This window comes from Morchella sextelata (genome assembly GCF_020137385.1).
Source record: "Morchella sextelata strain SCLS chromosome Unknown scls_21, whole genome shotgun sequence".
In the NCBI taxonomy this organism is placed as follows: domain Eukaryota; kingdom Fungi; phylum Ascomycota; class Pezizomycetes; order Pezizales; family Morchellaceae; genus Morchella; species Morchella sextelata.
Genome location: NW_025408636.1, coordinates 115,279 through 131,570, shown reverse-complemented (window position 1 = coordinate 131,570; position 16,292 = coordinate 115,279). Strand labels below are relative to the sequence as shown.

At 47.9% G+C, this 16,292-nt stretch overlaps 4 protein-coding genes across 4 annotated transcripts; 3 read left to right on the top strand and 1 right to left on the bottom strand.

Moving 5' to 3' along the window:
* Positions 1-798: 798 nt before the first annotated feature.
* H6S33_006621 (uncharacterized protein) lies at positions 799-3,997 on the top strand (the record flags this gene model as incomplete). The annotated part of the gene is made up of 8 exons (XM_044838152.1): positions 799-1,005; positions 1,086-1,122; positions 1,223-1,286; positions 1,347-1,672; positions 1,729-2,253; positions 2,312-3,130; positions 3,199-3,414; positions 3,576-3,997. 8 exons carry the CDS (start codon positions 799-801, stop codon positions 3,995-3,997), a joined length of 2,616 nt encoding a protein of 871 aa, XP_044689439.1.
* A 1,480-nt stretch (positions 3,998-5,477) lies between these two features.
* H6S33_006620 (uncharacterized protein) lies at positions 5,478-7,912 on the bottom strand (the record flags this gene model as incomplete). The annotated part of the gene is made up of 15 exons (XM_044838140.1): positions 5,478-5,677; positions 5,731-5,874; positions 5,927-6,095; positions 6,151-6,177; positions 6,241-6,345; positions 6,398-6,542; positions 6,596-6,675; positions 6,727-6,754; positions 6,817-6,941; positions 6,992-7,004; positions 7,070-7,103; positions 7,160-7,226; positions 7,277-7,416; positions 7,466-7,516; positions 7,573-7,912. 15 exons carry the CDS (start codon positions 7,910-7,912, stop codon positions 5,478-5,480), a joined length of 1,668 nt encoding a protein of 555 aa, XP_044689438.1.
* A 4,459-nt stretch (positions 7,913-12,371) lies between these two features.
* On the top strand, positions 12,372-14,609 carry H6S33_006619 (uncharacterized protein; the record flags this gene model as incomplete). Its single annotated transcript, XM_044838129.1, has 6 exons — positions 12,372-12,394; positions 12,449-12,881; positions 13,483-14,135; positions 14,198-14,397; positions 14,446-14,567; positions 14,607-14,609. The coding sequence occupies 6 exons, from the start codon at positions 12,372-12,374 to the stop codon at positions 14,607-14,609; spliced, it is 1,434 nt and encodes a 477-aa protein (XP_044689437.1).
* A 1,238-nt stretch (positions 14,610-15,847) lies between these two features.
* Positions 15,848-16,250, top strand: H6S33_006618 (uncharacterized protein; the record flags this gene model as incomplete). Its single annotated transcript, XM_044838118.1, has 2 exons — positions 15,848-16,102; positions 16,179-16,250. The coding sequence occupies 2 exons, from the start codon at positions 15,848-15,850 to the stop codon at positions 16,248-16,250; spliced, it is 327 nt and encodes a 108-aa protein (XP_044689436.1).
* Positions 16,251-16,292: the final 42 nt, after the last annotated feature.

Here is a 16,292-nt window from a genome sequence, read left to right as displayed (position 1 = left end):
GAGTGGAGATAAGTCAAGCTTTTGGCTGCGAGGCCAAGGCGAGGGTGGAATTGCACGTTGGGGGGAGTTGCCAAGGCTTGGGGGTCCTGCTGCAGGCAGGGATCTCGGAAGCACCGGCACTGGACATCGGCGTCGTAATTGCTCCTATTGGGCGGGCGCGGGGATTAGTCAGGAGGGAAGCGTTGCAGAGAGTCGAGGGATGGCTGTGATTTGTGATGGAGAGAGACCCGCTATCTAGAGTACATTATACAGTCTACAGAAGAGTCTACAGAGAAGAGACAGAGAGACCTAGACAGACGGACAGACAGACAGACAGACAGACAGACAGACATAGACACAGACAGACAGACAGACAGACAGACAGACAGACACTGGCATCATCGTACCGCCTCTCCCAATTGTGTCTACCCACGCACCTCCATCCATCCCTGGGGCTAGATCACTACCTTATATACCTACTCCTCCAAACCCAAACCCACGCAGCGCACACCCTCGATCAACCCAGTTCCAGTTGTAGAATAGTAACCCAAAAAGAATTCCCGTCCATTAGTAGCTTTCGCGTCCATTCCCACCTACCTGACAGACTGACTGATACCTGCCCGCCTCTCTCTATCCATATCCATCCGTACCCACCAGCCAGCCAGCAAGAAGTCCCGGACACATACCCACTCACCCCCCGACCTTTCCCCGACGTATCCGTCCATCCACAGAGCGATAGCAGGAAGGAAGAAAAAAAAAAAAAAAAGAAAAGAAAAAAGAAAAAAGAGGAGCCCTCGTAAATACCACCTACTTCCCGAGATGAACCATGACCACGACCGCGACAGCAACTCGCAGGACCGTGACGACCCCAGCCTGAGGAAGGCTCAGTTCTCGCCGCCCCCCGCGAGTGATGGTGTTTCCAACGGTGGTGGAGGAGGCGGAGGGAGCAGCAGCAGTGCGGGAGGGGGGAGCAAGAGGAAGCGGGTGTCGTTGGCGTGCAATGCGTGCAGGACGAGAAAGTCAAAGGTGTGTGTGGTAGTTTGTTCACGTTGGATCATATTGTGGATTGAAAGGAGGCTGATATGGCGTGCGTGGGTTGGCTACAGTGCGATGGGGTGAGACCAAAGTGCTCAATGTGTCGAGGTGAGAACGATCGTTTTGGAGCTTCTGTTCCAGTTTGGTTTTGGTTTGGCTTGGGGTTGGGAAGGATGAATGACTGACTGACTCGACGGTGACGCCATAGATCTCGATTTCGATTGTGTCTACCAGCAGTCTGCCTCTTCCTCGAATACGATAGTCGGGAAAGAGTAACTACATTCTACCACATCCTGCTCTACTCGCGATTCCATACTGATACTACTTTACAGCTACATTGGCCGCCTCGAAACCCGTCTGCTCGCCGTCGAGAACCTGCTCGCCGCACAAGCGTCGCTCTCACTTCGAAATAACCTGCCCCAAACCCCTACGGACCACAGCACCATTAGCCATGACTACGAGACCAGCCACAGCCCCGAAGAGCTCCAGCAGCCCCAGAAACGCCTCAGAGTCGATGGGCCAGTAGATACGAACGGTGGAGAGACGTTTGTGAACCTGCGACAGGGGCAATTGGAGGATGAGTCAAGTGCGCCGGACACGGTTCTTGACGGGATGGGAGCGCTCAACCTCGGTGATGAGGAGGACTATGGCTACTTTGGTACGTGCTTCGAGACCCCCGGAATTGCCTGTGGAGATACTGATAGCGAACTGCAGGCCCGTCCTCAAATATTGCATTCATTGGACACGTAACCCGCGCGCTCGCAACCTCCGTCTCCGTGACCGCCGCCTTCCCCAAAGACTTCCGCCGCACCGAGAGCGCGCTCGAGCAATCATCGGCAACCTCAGCCCGCTTCATGTCCGCGCGCGCCTCCCCCGCTCCTCTCGACTCGGGCAGCGAGTTCGAGGCCCGCACCGGTAATGTCAACATCTACGTGATACCCCCGCGCAAACGGGTGCTGCACTACGTGACACTGTATTTCCAGAACACGAATATACTCTTCCCGTATCTACATCAGCCAAGCTTCCTAGAGACGTATGAAGAGGCGCAGAAAGAGGGGTTCACCAAGGTGCGGAGGACATGGCTCGCACTGCTGAATCTGGTGATGGCCATGGGGAGCAGGGCAAGTACGGAGCGTGAGGTCAGCGCGGAGGAGAAGTACAAAGCCGCGGAGGTCTTCTACCAGCGCGGATGGGGCCTATGCGATGGGCACTTTCTGCGGCTGGCAAGTCTGGATTCAGGTGAGTTTCTGTCAAAACACCCCCGTCAATCATTCAAGTACCGATAGGTATTGTGTAGTGCATCTCCTCCTCCTAATGTCGCACTATCTCCAATCCACTCGCAAACCAAACCAATGCTGGACCACCCACGGCCTCGCAGTCCGCATCGCCCTCCAGCTCGGCCTCCACTCCAACCAAGCCCTCCAACGGTTCCCCCCACTGGAACGCGAACTCCGCAAACGCGCCTGGTACGGGTGCGTCCTCCTTGACCGCACGCTCTGCATGACCTTCGGGCGCCCCTCCGCCATCACCGCCTACGCCGAAAAGCTCGACCTGCCACTCGACGTCGAAGACGACGTCTTCAAGCCCAACATGTCGCCCATCCCACCCTCCGGCCCCACCTCCACAACCTTCTTCATCCTCAGCATCAAGCTGTACTCGCTCCTCGGCAGCATCATCGACACCCTCTACGGCGGCAACCTCGGCGGCGGCGACCAGCCCGAGCCCACCTTCGCCGACGTCGCGCGCGTCGCCGAGATCGAAGAGAAGCTGTCCATCTGGCGGCAGCAGCTGCCTAGCGCGCTCACCATCGTCAGCGCCGCCGATATCCCCGTGGGCGGTGGCCCGCCGAGTAAGTTCTGGCGGCAGAGCATAATTCTGTCGCTGAGGTACTATAATACGAGGGCGCTGCTGCATAGGCAGTTTGTGGTCAAGGGGCTGAGTGAGATCTGGGGGGGCGGGCCGAGCTGTAATAGGTTTGAGGGAGACTTTTTCTGGAACTTTGGGTGGGCGAGTATCAAGGTGTGTGCGGAGAGTGCGATCGAGACGGTGGAGATTGTGCATAAGGTCAAGTACCGCAGTGATCTGTTGGGTTTCTGGTGGTTTACATTATATTACAGTGGGTTCCCCTTCTTTTCTTTATTATTTCGAGTAACGAGTGATATATGGTGGCTGACTTTATTGTAGCGTTCAATGCGTCACTCGTGCTTGTATCGAAGGTGTTGATACTCTCCCAAGTCCGACAGCTGGCAATGCGGACAGACTTTGTGCCCGAGACGGGGTCGTTATTGAAGCATCTCGAGATGGCCATGGAGACAATCGAGGTGCTCGCCGCCGGGAACCGCATCGCGAACCGGTGTCAGTTGTTCTTGAAGAACCTGATGCAGTATGTTGCGCCACTAGGTATGTTTCTGTCTCCCCGCTACTCTCCCCCGGGTGGGTGGGTCCGCTTTCAGGGCTAGGCAGGACACAAGCGTTGAATAAACGCTACACTCCCTCCTCCCCCGAAAGCGAACCCAGCCAGCCCCTTCCTCCCTGCTCGCATCTCAAAACTAACAACCCAGTCACCTCCTCCCCGCGCACACTGCAATCCAACCCCCTCTCAATAACCTACAACCCCGCCGCCGCTGCCGCATCCGGCACCTCCTCGCACCCGCCCACGGACCACACCACCGCCACCACGCCAACCCCCACCTCCACCTCCACCGCCACCCTCCCGCACACCAGCAACCAGCCGCTCGACCCCAACGCGCCCGTCAACGGGTACAACACCTCGCCCTTCCGCGCACAGCTCGGCGAGTTCATGCTCGAGAGCGACTTTACGTATCTCAACAGCATCCTCCCGCCGCTCGGCATGGACATGGGGCTGGGCGAGCACGAGTTTGGTGAGGAGGGGAGTGGGCAGGGGCAGGGGCAGGGGCATGGTGGGCAGGGGCAGGGCGGGTTGGGCGCGCATGGGGGGTATGCGATGGGGTTTAGCGGATAGCCCCCTTCCCAGCTCGAAATGAAGGAAGGGGGGAGAGAGGGAGGAAGGGATGGTAAAAAAAAAAAAAAATTGGAGTTCTGTCTGTGTTTTGGAGGGATTTTCTAGCAGCTTTTTTTTTTTTGTGTGTTTTTGTGGTTTGAAATGGGTATGTTTGATTTTTGATTGGTGGGGTCTTATATTTATGTATGTTGCATGTGTGCTAGCTGGCTGCGGCTGGGTTTAATGATTTGGTGGGCTTTGTTTGGCCCCCCGCCGGGGGGGGTGTTTATGTAGGTGCTTATATCCTGTGTGTATTTGGTGTGTATGTGGTTTTTATATGTACTGCAGAGCAGGTATAGTTTTGAAGAAAAAAGAGACCGTGGGGGTTGACGAGGGGTGTATATTTTCTCTACTCGCTAGTTTCTATTTTTCCTAGAATCCAGTTGTGACCTCCGCTTTTACATCTTAAACGCTATGAATTCGTGTTTCGCAGTCACCACACTTGGACACATTCCGCACTTCTTCTCCATACCCAACCCCCCTTTAAAACATAAGTACACTCACACCCCAAATCTCCCCTCCGCCCGCATCCCACAGTTCCAATAAGACTACATAGTAATTCCCCCGGATCACACACAATCACTCGCCGCATTTTGTCTTCCACGACGAGTGATAATCCATGATCCCTGCAAAACTGTCTCCAAGTACTTAGCATCGAAGGAAGCTAGACGCCGTAGTATGATCCTGATCGAAGGCTATACCTGGCTTTTATATGTACCTCCGATGAGGCTCGACTCATCCCAGGATCTGGATCTGCTATGCTCCTAGTATGGTGAGCAACATACTACGTAGGTAGCCCCAAAAGGTAGACGTGCGACAGACCCATATCCAGAGGACAGCGGGTGATGCAGCTATGTCCAGCGTTGCTACGGCAACTTTGATGCCAAGACTAGTTCGCCGACAGGCAGTGATAGTACATAGTTCGACCCCGCTGTCTGCCGTTTCTCTTGGCGCGCCCGCGGGTTAATTTGGATTGACGTAACCTCTCTCTGCGTTAAGCTTTCACGCCCAGAAACCACACACAACTAGCCAACTACAAAATCACACGGCGGTTCAAGGTGAGTTGATCTGTATGATTCCCGTGGCTCATACTTCCCTAATTACTATCACTACTCAGTTTCTCTTCTCAACTTTATGTATTGGGGTTAATATTGAAGGATCAAAAGGCCAACCCGTGGCTCACTTCTTTCCCTCGAATGAAAGATTTATCAGCTTGGTTGAGTTATATCTCTGTCCCTACCTAAGAGAGGAAACTACAATAGCTTACCTGATTCTACTAGATTTACGTGCTTTTATTCCCGTCAAGTAAATTAGTGAAGGCAAAAATCCGAATTTCTAAATTGCATAAACATATCATTTCAACTCAAAAATAGCACCGCTACGTAACACCGCCAGGCCTGTAGGCCCCCCAAACCCCAAAACTCCGTATCTTTACCTACTCTTAATGCATAAATCTAAAGTCTAACCTCTTATTCCCCTCATCTTCTGTCGTCGCTAGGTAGTTCGCCTTCTGCGTGGTATCCATCTTCCCCCATACCTTCTCCTTCTGCGCATTCCTCCACACATAATACTTCTTAACTCCCACAAATAAGAGCACATCAAACAATGCGATGCATATCAGTGCCGTATTTCCGCGACGATCTGTGTTTCTCATAGTCAGCTTACGGAACGAAAAAGGAAATGAGAATACTGACAGTCAGGGCGATCATCCTCGCGATATATTGTGGCTGCAAATATCGATGAGGACTGGACGGCCATGTTGTAAATTGCAGCGGAAACACTGCGGGTACGGACCGAGCCAGAGTTTGATGAGACCCAGGCCACAAGGATTGCATGCGCTAAGATTGTAAATTAGTGGGGAAACGTTGAGAGGGGGTAGAACGAGCTTACGGTAGGGATGGCCACAAATCAACGTGGTGATCAGATACTTGAACCAAGGATTTGCGTGAGATGGGAGAAACCGGAGAAGAACGAGGAACGGGAGGGTCCAAAGAACCCCAAAGGAAGCAATGAACGTCTTTTCAGAATAGCGGCCAGAGAGCTTTGTAATTTTCAGAAGCTGTGCGGAATTTAGCTCAATACCCAATAAGCTTAAAGAAGAGTAAAGTACTCACCATAAAGATCAATAGCATAGTGGATGGCTAAGGATTTGAGAGTGGATTAGTACGCCCCTCAATATTCTCAGGTGGAGTACATTAACTCACAATAGTCAAAAGATTACTCTGCATCACATCGAACCCCAAATCTCTCAATGTCAGAGTCAAATAACTCATTGGCGGATTCATTGGTATATATGCCATAACTCCCACCTGGACTCCGTTAGCACTCTCAACCACCTTCAGTTCTTACTACGAAACGTACCACATAGAGTGGCCACATGTCATAATCCATGAGACTTTTGAAAAACCCGCTTGCTCCAATAGCTTGTCGGTTATGCATGTCGCCCTTTGTTGGATCATCTCGCAGGATTCTATTGACCATAATCACTTCCTCCCTCGGGGTGAACCTGGATTTGTCAATATTTAACAACACAGAAAAAAAATATAACAGGGTGCTAACCATCCATCCTCGCCCCGAAAGCGGCTTTTGGTTTGTGTGGGAGAAGGCGGCATATAGAACCAGCTGATTATTCCAACAATCTACCAAGTGGTTAGTTAAGTATTGAAAATTCGTGCTAAGTGGGTCCTTACTCCTGTAGCGCTTCCTTCTATTACGAAACTTTCAGGAAACAACTTTGTTAGCTTATGAAATGACAGAGCAAGGATTAAGTGAGTTATTACAGATATCTCCAGCCTTCCCAACCATATGATCCCCGCAGAGAAAGGATTCCGCAGGCAAGAAATGAAGCAAAAATTCCAGTAAGAGCGGTTCCAGTCCAAAACCAAGAAAGACGAACGGGAAGTTCCTATTTGTATTGTCAGTTAATTCCTCACAGAAAATGTGACTTGATATAACCTTTGATGTGTAACTAATGGAGGCAAGAATAGTTAGCGATCTGTAGCAATAAATCGAATACTTCGGGAATATGCTTACAAGTAAGATAGGTAGAGAATTGCGGTAGGGATAACTATTGGCGCTGTTAGTATACCGGCTTTTTATAGGAGTTGCAAGAAATATACTGACATCCCCCCTCGATCATTCCCACAAGTCCTCTAGTGATGAAAAAGGAAGTCCTGCCGGTCAATCCGCACTACAACATATATTAGATTCTGGTATCGTGGAAGATATGATGGCATCTACCTGCGCTGCAGCAACTACGCTCCATAATATCATCTGCACAGGAATCCATCTATGTGGACCGATTCTTTTGCTGAGCATCTGTGATGGAAGCTCCGCAAGCAGAAACGAAGAATAGAATATCGCCTGACCAATGTTGTAGTCTGTACATGCGTTAAAATAAGTACAGGATAGTGGAAGCGCAAAATATACCATTTGTATTCATTCCCAGGTCCTCCAAAAAATTATCTGTCATCGCCTGTTCTAATACACCATTAGTCTAGCCCACCAAATCCACCTCACCACATTGAAAAGCATACTTATATTCCCTCTATCTAACTGCAATGCAATAAACATAACGCAACACCAGCTCATAATCCATTTATCGATCTTGGACACTACTTTCTCCTCCTCCGCTTTTGTCCAATCCGCCCTTGGATCGAACCGGTGAAGGCCCTCATAGAGATAATGGGGCTGATAGAAATGCGCTAGTACTGGATCATCGAATACTGACTGTTGGACTCCTGAGTCGGAAGTGCTGCTTTCTAGGGTATCGTACGAGCCTTTCTGTTCGTTAGATAGAAGGGGTGCAGACGAGGAGGAGGAAGCGGAAGCAGGTCGTTTGGACTCTTCGTTCTCAACGGGGCGGAATTGCTTCATGGCTGGCTAGCTATCAGTACGGACCCTTGAGAACTTGGGCAGAATCTGTCCTCGGGATAGTTGGGAACCAGAGGACTTTTGTAACCCATGATTGAGGGGTTGAGGATATCGGGAGTCGGGAGTTTGAACAGGTACTGAAACCAAATACATGTAGTTGGGTTGCAACGTTAAACACATATGGATAGCTGTTATCAAGCTCTCAAGCTACCCCTGTCTGTTCCAGGTGGTGCGACGCAAGGTACTGATGGCGTATTACCACGTGAGAGAGACTCGGTTGCTATGCAAATTCCGCCATTTGATGACAGAGCTCGCCATATCCAGTCCGGTTTAGTATTTAAATGAAAACCTCCCAAGAAGAACTGAACCCAACAAGAATTCCTGCCTTGTGCCTTGGAGTCCTCGTGTGCACATATTCTGTTGATCATGCTCGCATGGGTATGGCAGAGATACCGGAGTGTTGTTTTCAGCCCCGTTTGATACCAGACTGTGGGGGTTATATCAAATATTCTCTGCAGCTGCCACCGCGGATAGATCATTAACAACTTAAAACCTCAGTCGTTCCGTAAGAACCACGCTATTGGCTGAGAGAAGGGAGCTAAGTTCTGGAAGTAAACCTCTAAATAAAGGACAGCCGAAAGATCAATTACTACGAATATGAATCACTCGCTATGTTGAAATTGACTCAAGTAGTCCTCGTGCTGTCTGCTCTGGTATACTAATCACCTTATCTGGGCTCTACTAATATGTTTATATATTGGGGTGATTTATAGACAGCTGATTCCTGAAGTACATCCTTGGAGTTAGTACAAGTTAGGAGTTAAAGTTTCTTTTTCTTTTGCCTCCATTCTCTCACGAAATTTGACGCCCCAAAAGAAATTAACCTCGATGGCTAGCCTCACCGAGTTGACGTTTTACTAGCCTACAAGGGAGGGTTGTACATGTAGATATATCTACACCAATCATCTCGACCAGGCCTATCTTTACGACGCTGTAGAACTGAAAAAAGTATGGTGATGAATGGGAGGTTAGGTTCTCAAATAACAATTAAACCTCACTTGTGGTAACTTGATAAGGTCTCGGCAAGGGATTTATGAGAGTTATAGGACCGGCACCATCCCCAGTGTTACCTCCGCAGCGCCTCCACCAATAATATCGAATAAGAAACAACTCGCTTTCCTCGGTCCACTTTATGATATCTTACTCCAGCTCGCGAGTCGAAAGCACGATTGATGAGGATACTTGGACAATCCGCGGAGATCCTCCATCTACTCCGGCATGAAGTACTGCGTACCACTCAGACACAAAGTCTTATCTAGAGTCGGGTTTTATAAGATAAGCTATATAATGGCCATAGTTCGTAAACATCAAACTAGAGATTATCGTTGAAATGGAATACAAGAAATCTGTACCATGTACCATATAACTGTGTCAGTTGGAATTGATTGGCCATAGTGTGGGTGGAGTACTGTACGTATTGTGGGTTGACAAAAGTTCTCGTGATTTCGTACAAGGATGGGGCATGAAACGACTATAACTCCACAACTACAAAAGATATAGAGAAGATAGTTATATGATTAGAGAGGTGAAGGTTGATAGAGAATTCCTCCTAGGTATGAGTTCAAATTACCAACTTTGTGAATTAGTATTTTGAGTAATTTCTCCTGGTTCTTATGCGAAAACCACGAGAACTCTTGTCAACCCACAATATTACTTTCACCCGCAACTAACGGGCCTTTACGCCGTCTGTGAGCCCACAATAAAGTATTGTATTCAGTTGACTGTGTTTCTAGGATATTTGTGACATTCTGCCGTCATAGAGAGGTTCATGATTGATGAAAGCTAGCTTCGCTGTAAGGTTCTTTCCTAAGTGGTACCTCCGTACTAGTTCCAGAATCCTTGGCAATGTTCCTGAATGGACTAGATGGGCCTGAGGGATTGGGACAGCCGCCTGCATTTGTATTTGACAACCTTAACCACAACTTTCCCAATGTGGATTCCTTCTTATGAAACATCATTAGGACTACAAGTGCATAATACAATTCTATTAACCTCTAAGTTTCTATGATACATCATTGCCCGAAGAAGTTGAAATGCTCTTCTCATTCAAGAGTTTTAGCTTCGACGCCAGTTGAACAGAAAGCCAGACAGGTTGGACAGCAAGTCTATAGCTAGCGATTTTAGGAAAAGACTTTCAAGAATTTAGTCAATGAGAGGCGCAGGACTTTCCATCCAAGTGTTCGACTTTCTATTCAACTGGCGCAGTTAGCGCTCTCTATTCACCCCTCACAGCCTAACGAAGTCCAGCGATACGCCCTGTGCACGTGCTAGATCCAAAACTACCACCTTTAGCGGTTCAAAAATTAAAATGAGAGGAACTGAGTTCAGTACCTAGGATTCCCACATGGTTACCCACTGCAGTACTAACTGGGCGATATGTTTATGTACGGGCAGAGCCGACGGGATTCCCAGTTTTCAACATTCTATGACTGAACACGTTAGTAATGATTAAAATGTGGGTTTTATTGACAGGTATAATATCATTTTAGATGTGCAACGGTACTCGACCGTGGTAGCACCATTGGGAACTATTGAATGGGTTCCCTCCAAAAGCATAGGACCAATAGTCCACTTATTCGCTAATTCAAAAGTACGGACTAATAGGCCGGCGACTTCGCGTATCTGAAGAAAGGCCGAGCTTGCGAATCAAGGGAGGGATCGACCGGAACTCTAATGCAGATCTTAAGAGTTGAAAGCTTGTTTTCTCTCTAGAAAGTATGTAAAGCGGAGTCCCGATAGTACTACTAACACCGTAGAATGCGTACTAATCGTTGGCCAATCCCGGAAAAACCCGCACGGGCAACTTCCTTAAACGTTCGGTAGAAGCATATTCTCGGCAGTAGCACACTGGGCGACGTTCCGGAGCATATACTTATGTCTTAGTAGTATGATCGCGGGCTCAGACTCCACTGTACGTATATAATTATATCACCGCAAAAAAAACTTCACAATGTGTATATACATCCCTATTCAAAGTTTATGGAACCTTTCTCCAGAAGCGAGTCCTATATGGGCCCGGCTTCCTACGTATCAGACTCTAGCTATTTGGCCATTGGCATGTTTTAATGCCTTTATAAGACTTCGGTACAACGTGGAGGTGCTTTCATTCGATGAGCGTTTTCATTCCGATAAATTCCTTGTGTTATCGCCCTCGGGAGAAGAGTCCAATAAGAGTACATACTTACAAGTAGTCTAACAAGTTTTCCCTATTACATGCCCGATGGCTCCTGCTGTTTTTAACAATGCATTCTGTTCATTCTGTTTGTGACGTTTTCTTCCACTTTGCTACAAATTTTAGAGATATAAGTACGCAATATTCAATGCCTTCGCTTATTCTGGTGTTCGGTTGCGCGAAATAAAATAAACTACCGTTTATGTATTGTTTTCGCGGTTTCTACTAGTTAGCATTCTTAGGAGGAGGCAAAAAAGAAGCTCTGAGACCGATTTGAACGATCGACCCTGCGATCTGCAATCGCATGCTCTAACCCCTGAGCTACCAGAGCAACCTGTCTACATCTTTATTCTTATGCTTCTTGTTCTTTCACCGTGGTTGTTGTGTAACGACCGATGCATTGGTGTCCCTGGCCTAGCACCGAAAGGGAAATGGTTGTTTTTTTGCGGAATTTCCCGCTCCTTATGCGCTTCAGAGCTACGTTCCAGTCTGGTGGAGTAAACATCTTCTTGAGCGCGAGAACACAGCCAGACGAAACATCGCTAAGGTTTAGCATCCACAGCGACGACGTGCCGAAATACGGATAGTGGAGAATTGCTGTGTGAATCTCACTAAAGATCCATTGGCAACGTCGTTAACTCCTTCCTAACCAGGTAAACCCTCTTGATTACATAGGTTGTCTAGACTCAGGCAAAAGTAGGTTAATATCCCTCTTGAGTTTCCTTATGGGTTGTACTACACTGGGAGCCGAAGGTATGGTCAGATGATAAACGCAGGGCTAGATAGGGATCGATGAGATTGAGTTGCTTCCTCCGCCGGGGTCGATTCGCGCGTGTCTTGATAGTGGGTCTATACTGGGATAAAACAGCTTCAGGGGAGTTAATTATCAGTTGAACATAGCCGATCGGTAATATCGACACGATACCGAACAAACCATCAGCCGTTGGATGTGTTCCTGTACTGATATCCGAATTCAAGCCTCGTGTTATGTCTAAGCTTGGCCCCATATATGGTGTTGCACAAACCCAACCCTCACCTCATTTTTTGTCCCGCTCCGTGAACCTGTGTGACTTCCCTATGGCATCACGGTCCGGACTTGGAGCTGAGAATACTAACACCTATGACTATTCCTTTTTATACGCTCATGATCATGATTAATCCACTCCTCCAGGCTCGAACCTCCTCAACTTCTTTAATGACATTTTATGTAGCGAAATAGACGTCACCCAGATGCTCTTTAAACCTTATCTAACGTTAGTTGCCCCACACCTGTGCCCTCAAGTCCGTCTGACATACCTCTCTATTAGGGCACATAGCCTCTGGGCTCTCATAATTCTCGCGAGTCTCTGTTTCATCGTCTCTCTCACCGTGCAACTCACCATCGTCTCCTCGTCATCTTCATTCTCGAGCACCTATAACTTCCTACCATTCTCCGCAAAGAAGACCCCCACTTGTCTGGTCGACAAGCTCCTCGGTGACCCATGGGGATACGAAAATCCGAAAGAACATGTCTTCGGAGCAGGATGGAAAGATGATCCCTATGACGGACTGTGGTTGAATGTGCCGTCAAAGGAAGACTATGAGGTATTGATGAGCGAAGAAGATAAAACAATGATGCAAGAGGAGCTCTATAAGTACTCAGACGACTTACAGAGAGATAAAAGAGCGAGGGTTGAGAATTTCTACGCCTTGAAGACGAGTGATGATTGGAGACGCTATATTGAGGGACATAGTGATGAGGTTGGTTTTTTTTCTTCCCGATATCTATATTCTGCACAAACGACAAGAATTCCCTTTTCTCTGCCAGAACTCCAGCCGAGAGGGTCTTAGAGTGGATCAAAGCACAAACTTCAGGTGCCTAGGAATTAATGGCACTGCATGCCGGTAAGGACATATATACTCTTGACATCGGATTAAGTGCCTTTCTCCGATTCAATATCCCAATCAACTTAACTCCTCTATTCGATAAGGATGGATGCCAAAAATTCCTTTACACTTATACCCACCAGAAATACTGAATTATGGAGTTATTACCCATTACATGTGCATTGGATGCCATTACTTTGAGTAACTGGGTGAAAGAGGCCAGGGCCAGTCTCCATCGCGATCACACAAAATTATATATGCTCAAAAATTCTTCCTTTTCTGCAAGCTAGTTTATATAGTTTGCAGATTGGTGATTCAATCAGTCAAAGATTCGTGTACTCCTTGAGTCGGTCAACTATAGCTGAGGAAATCGAACTGGAGGCATGCTGTGTGAAAAGATATTCATTACTCGGACACAATGTCACAAATATAATCTAGTCTTCTCAACCATTCACTGACTATCAAGTAACTTCAGGGTCTAGCACCACTCACGAAATTTACGCAAAGATACCTTCACCGTCACCAGCACCCAGAGAATTGCACGGGCAAGGCCTTCCTCATTTTCCGCAAATTTCCCAATGATGAAGCCTTTGGGCTCGGCGCCCTGGCCCAATCCATTGCTCACAACCTCGCCCTCGCAATCCGTACTGATCGAATTCTCGTCTATGACGCTCATGATCCGCCTGGCGCACACTTTCTCTCCCCCCCTCCAGGGGCAGGACGCACCCTAGACAACATCTTTCACCCCCTCAGCAGCTGCACCCCTGCCGATGTTGCCGCCTCAACTGACAAAGTCTATTTCCCATGGGAGCCCGAAGCCACCGAAATTTATTACCGCACGCACCCGGCCAGTCTCCCGCCCGTCCTGGCGCAGGTATTCAGAACTCAATTTGCAGATATGAACTATGATGCGGTACGGTACTGGTGGCGAGGGCAAGTCGCTGCGTTTGCGATGCGGCCGAATAGAGTTGCAATGGAAAGACTCAAGGAATTGAGGGTTGAAGATGGGCTGAACAAAGGGGTAACTTTGCAGAAGGGGAAACATCCGATTACCGGAATAAAATTGGGGATGCCGTGGCCATTCCCGGTTGGGGCTTGGAGTATGCACGTTAGGCACGGGGATAAAGGGTATGATTCCGAGCATAGCACTGGGGTAAGATGGAATATTGACTAAGAGCTGTGGATCGTAGTATCGAAATGAGTCTCGTTGAGCTCAAGAAATATGTCATGGCCGCGGAGGAACATATTATCAGGAACCCGCAAAGCTCACGCAGAATCGCTTTCATATCAACTGAAGATCCAAGCGTGCTCTATGATGCACGAAATATCTCAAGCCTACTGCCAATGTCAACAAGTAAGGGTTGGGAATGGTATTGGTCGGATATACCTAGTATGAAACTTCTTTCCCCAGTTCATCTCTTTTTTACTGATTTGATAGGATTCAACGGCGGGCCTGTAACGCAGTTGGAGAAGTTTGGAAATAGGACCGAAATGACAATAAAGTGGTTTCTGCAGTTAACAATGGCTCTAGAGTGTGACAATTTCGTGGGCACGAGAGGTGTAAGTGATAGGACATGCATCCCATACTAACTCTGATAGTGAGATTGACTTTGAGTGAACAGTCCGGATGGAATAGGCTGATAGATGAACTTCGATGTATTTGGCATCCTAACTGTAAATCTGGTTATGTTGAAGTTGGAAGCGACTCAAGTTGGGTGAGTGCCGGCCTATCTACCTACCTCAGTAAAGCTACTCGAAAGCCATTGACACTCGGATTGTTTTAGGCACATTACGGCATCTGAGGATATAATCTACAGCTTGAAATCTAAAAACCCTCCATATACGTAGGTCCAGACGGCTTTGTGATGGGATATATGATGAGAGAGTATAGTGGATTGTTGAACTGAGAAAGTGACAAGAGGGCGGGAAACCATCCTCATGCATGTACCTAGAGATATGTAATTTTTTATAGGGAAACATACCCAGCGGGGTGAGATAAATACAGACGGATTAGGTTCATACTCCATGTTTCGTACAGTTGACAAATCGGTAGTGCTGAAATTCATACATGCCAAGTCGATTGAATTTGAATGCGTTGGCAAGCTTGTATGATTACGAGTGATTTAGTGTGAATACATATGTAAGTAATTATCACTAAGTAAGTAAAATATTGATGTATGATCTAAGATCGGGCGCTTAAATATTCACATTAGCTCTGGGTCCGGATCCAGTCGAATAACAACAACTAAATTTATCTGTTTCGCGCGCCGCAAAAAGCTGTAACGTATAACTGCAACACGAAATGTAGAGCCCCAAAGAAGATTGGGTCGATAGATGTGCCAGATACCTCCCTGCCTACCAGGTATCATTCACGGCGGTAGAGATATGTAGCGATCTAGATGATAGAAAAAGCACTAATTTACTGATAATTACCGGTACCAGTACCATTTAGCTCCCCACAGGGTTATAATATTATCCCTGCATTTCTAACCTCATGTCACACGCGGAGCGTTTGAAACCATCCATTTATGACAACCCACATGATGATTCCCCTCCATAACCATGCGTGACTTTTTCTCAATGACGTTGACCTCTCTCCTAGGATCGTTCTATCTCTTTCTCTCGTCGTGCCCAGTTTATGACCTGGTGGTCTATCATGTATGAACTATTCCTTTGTTTTTTTCCTATGCCCGTGTATATAAAGTGTGTCACTGCCCCTCTCCCTCCGTCTTGCTTTCCTCCCTTCTTACTCCTCTTCCCTCACCGCTCCATTTGATCCGCTAGCTTATAAGCCTCACAGAATCTCTCATATACCTAACAAAACATAATTCACAGCTACCATGGCCTACAACACACGTTCCACAACCCGCGCGACTACCACCCCCACCAACACCGGTCGCAAAGCCCCACGCGCCCCTCCAAAGACTCCCAAAAAGCCTGTCACTGCCACTGGCAGGATCACCAAATCTTCACCGACAAAGAAGAAGACCCCAACTCCTGCGACTCACCACAAGAGAAAGCCAAGTATTGGCGACAAGCTAATTGGTGCGGCCATGAAGGTTGAGGGCACTATTACTGGAAGACCGGGAGTCAAGGTATGTTGTTTAGTGTGTCCAAGAGAAACAGACGCATGGAATGATCTAGGATGATGCTGACTCGTGGAATGGGAAGGCGGCGGGAACGAAGAAGATGAGGGGCACAGATGGAAAGGGCAGCCACAGGAGAACACGTAGTTCGCGTTAATACGTCAGAGTCGCATATCAAGAATGGGGGTTTCTTTAGTTT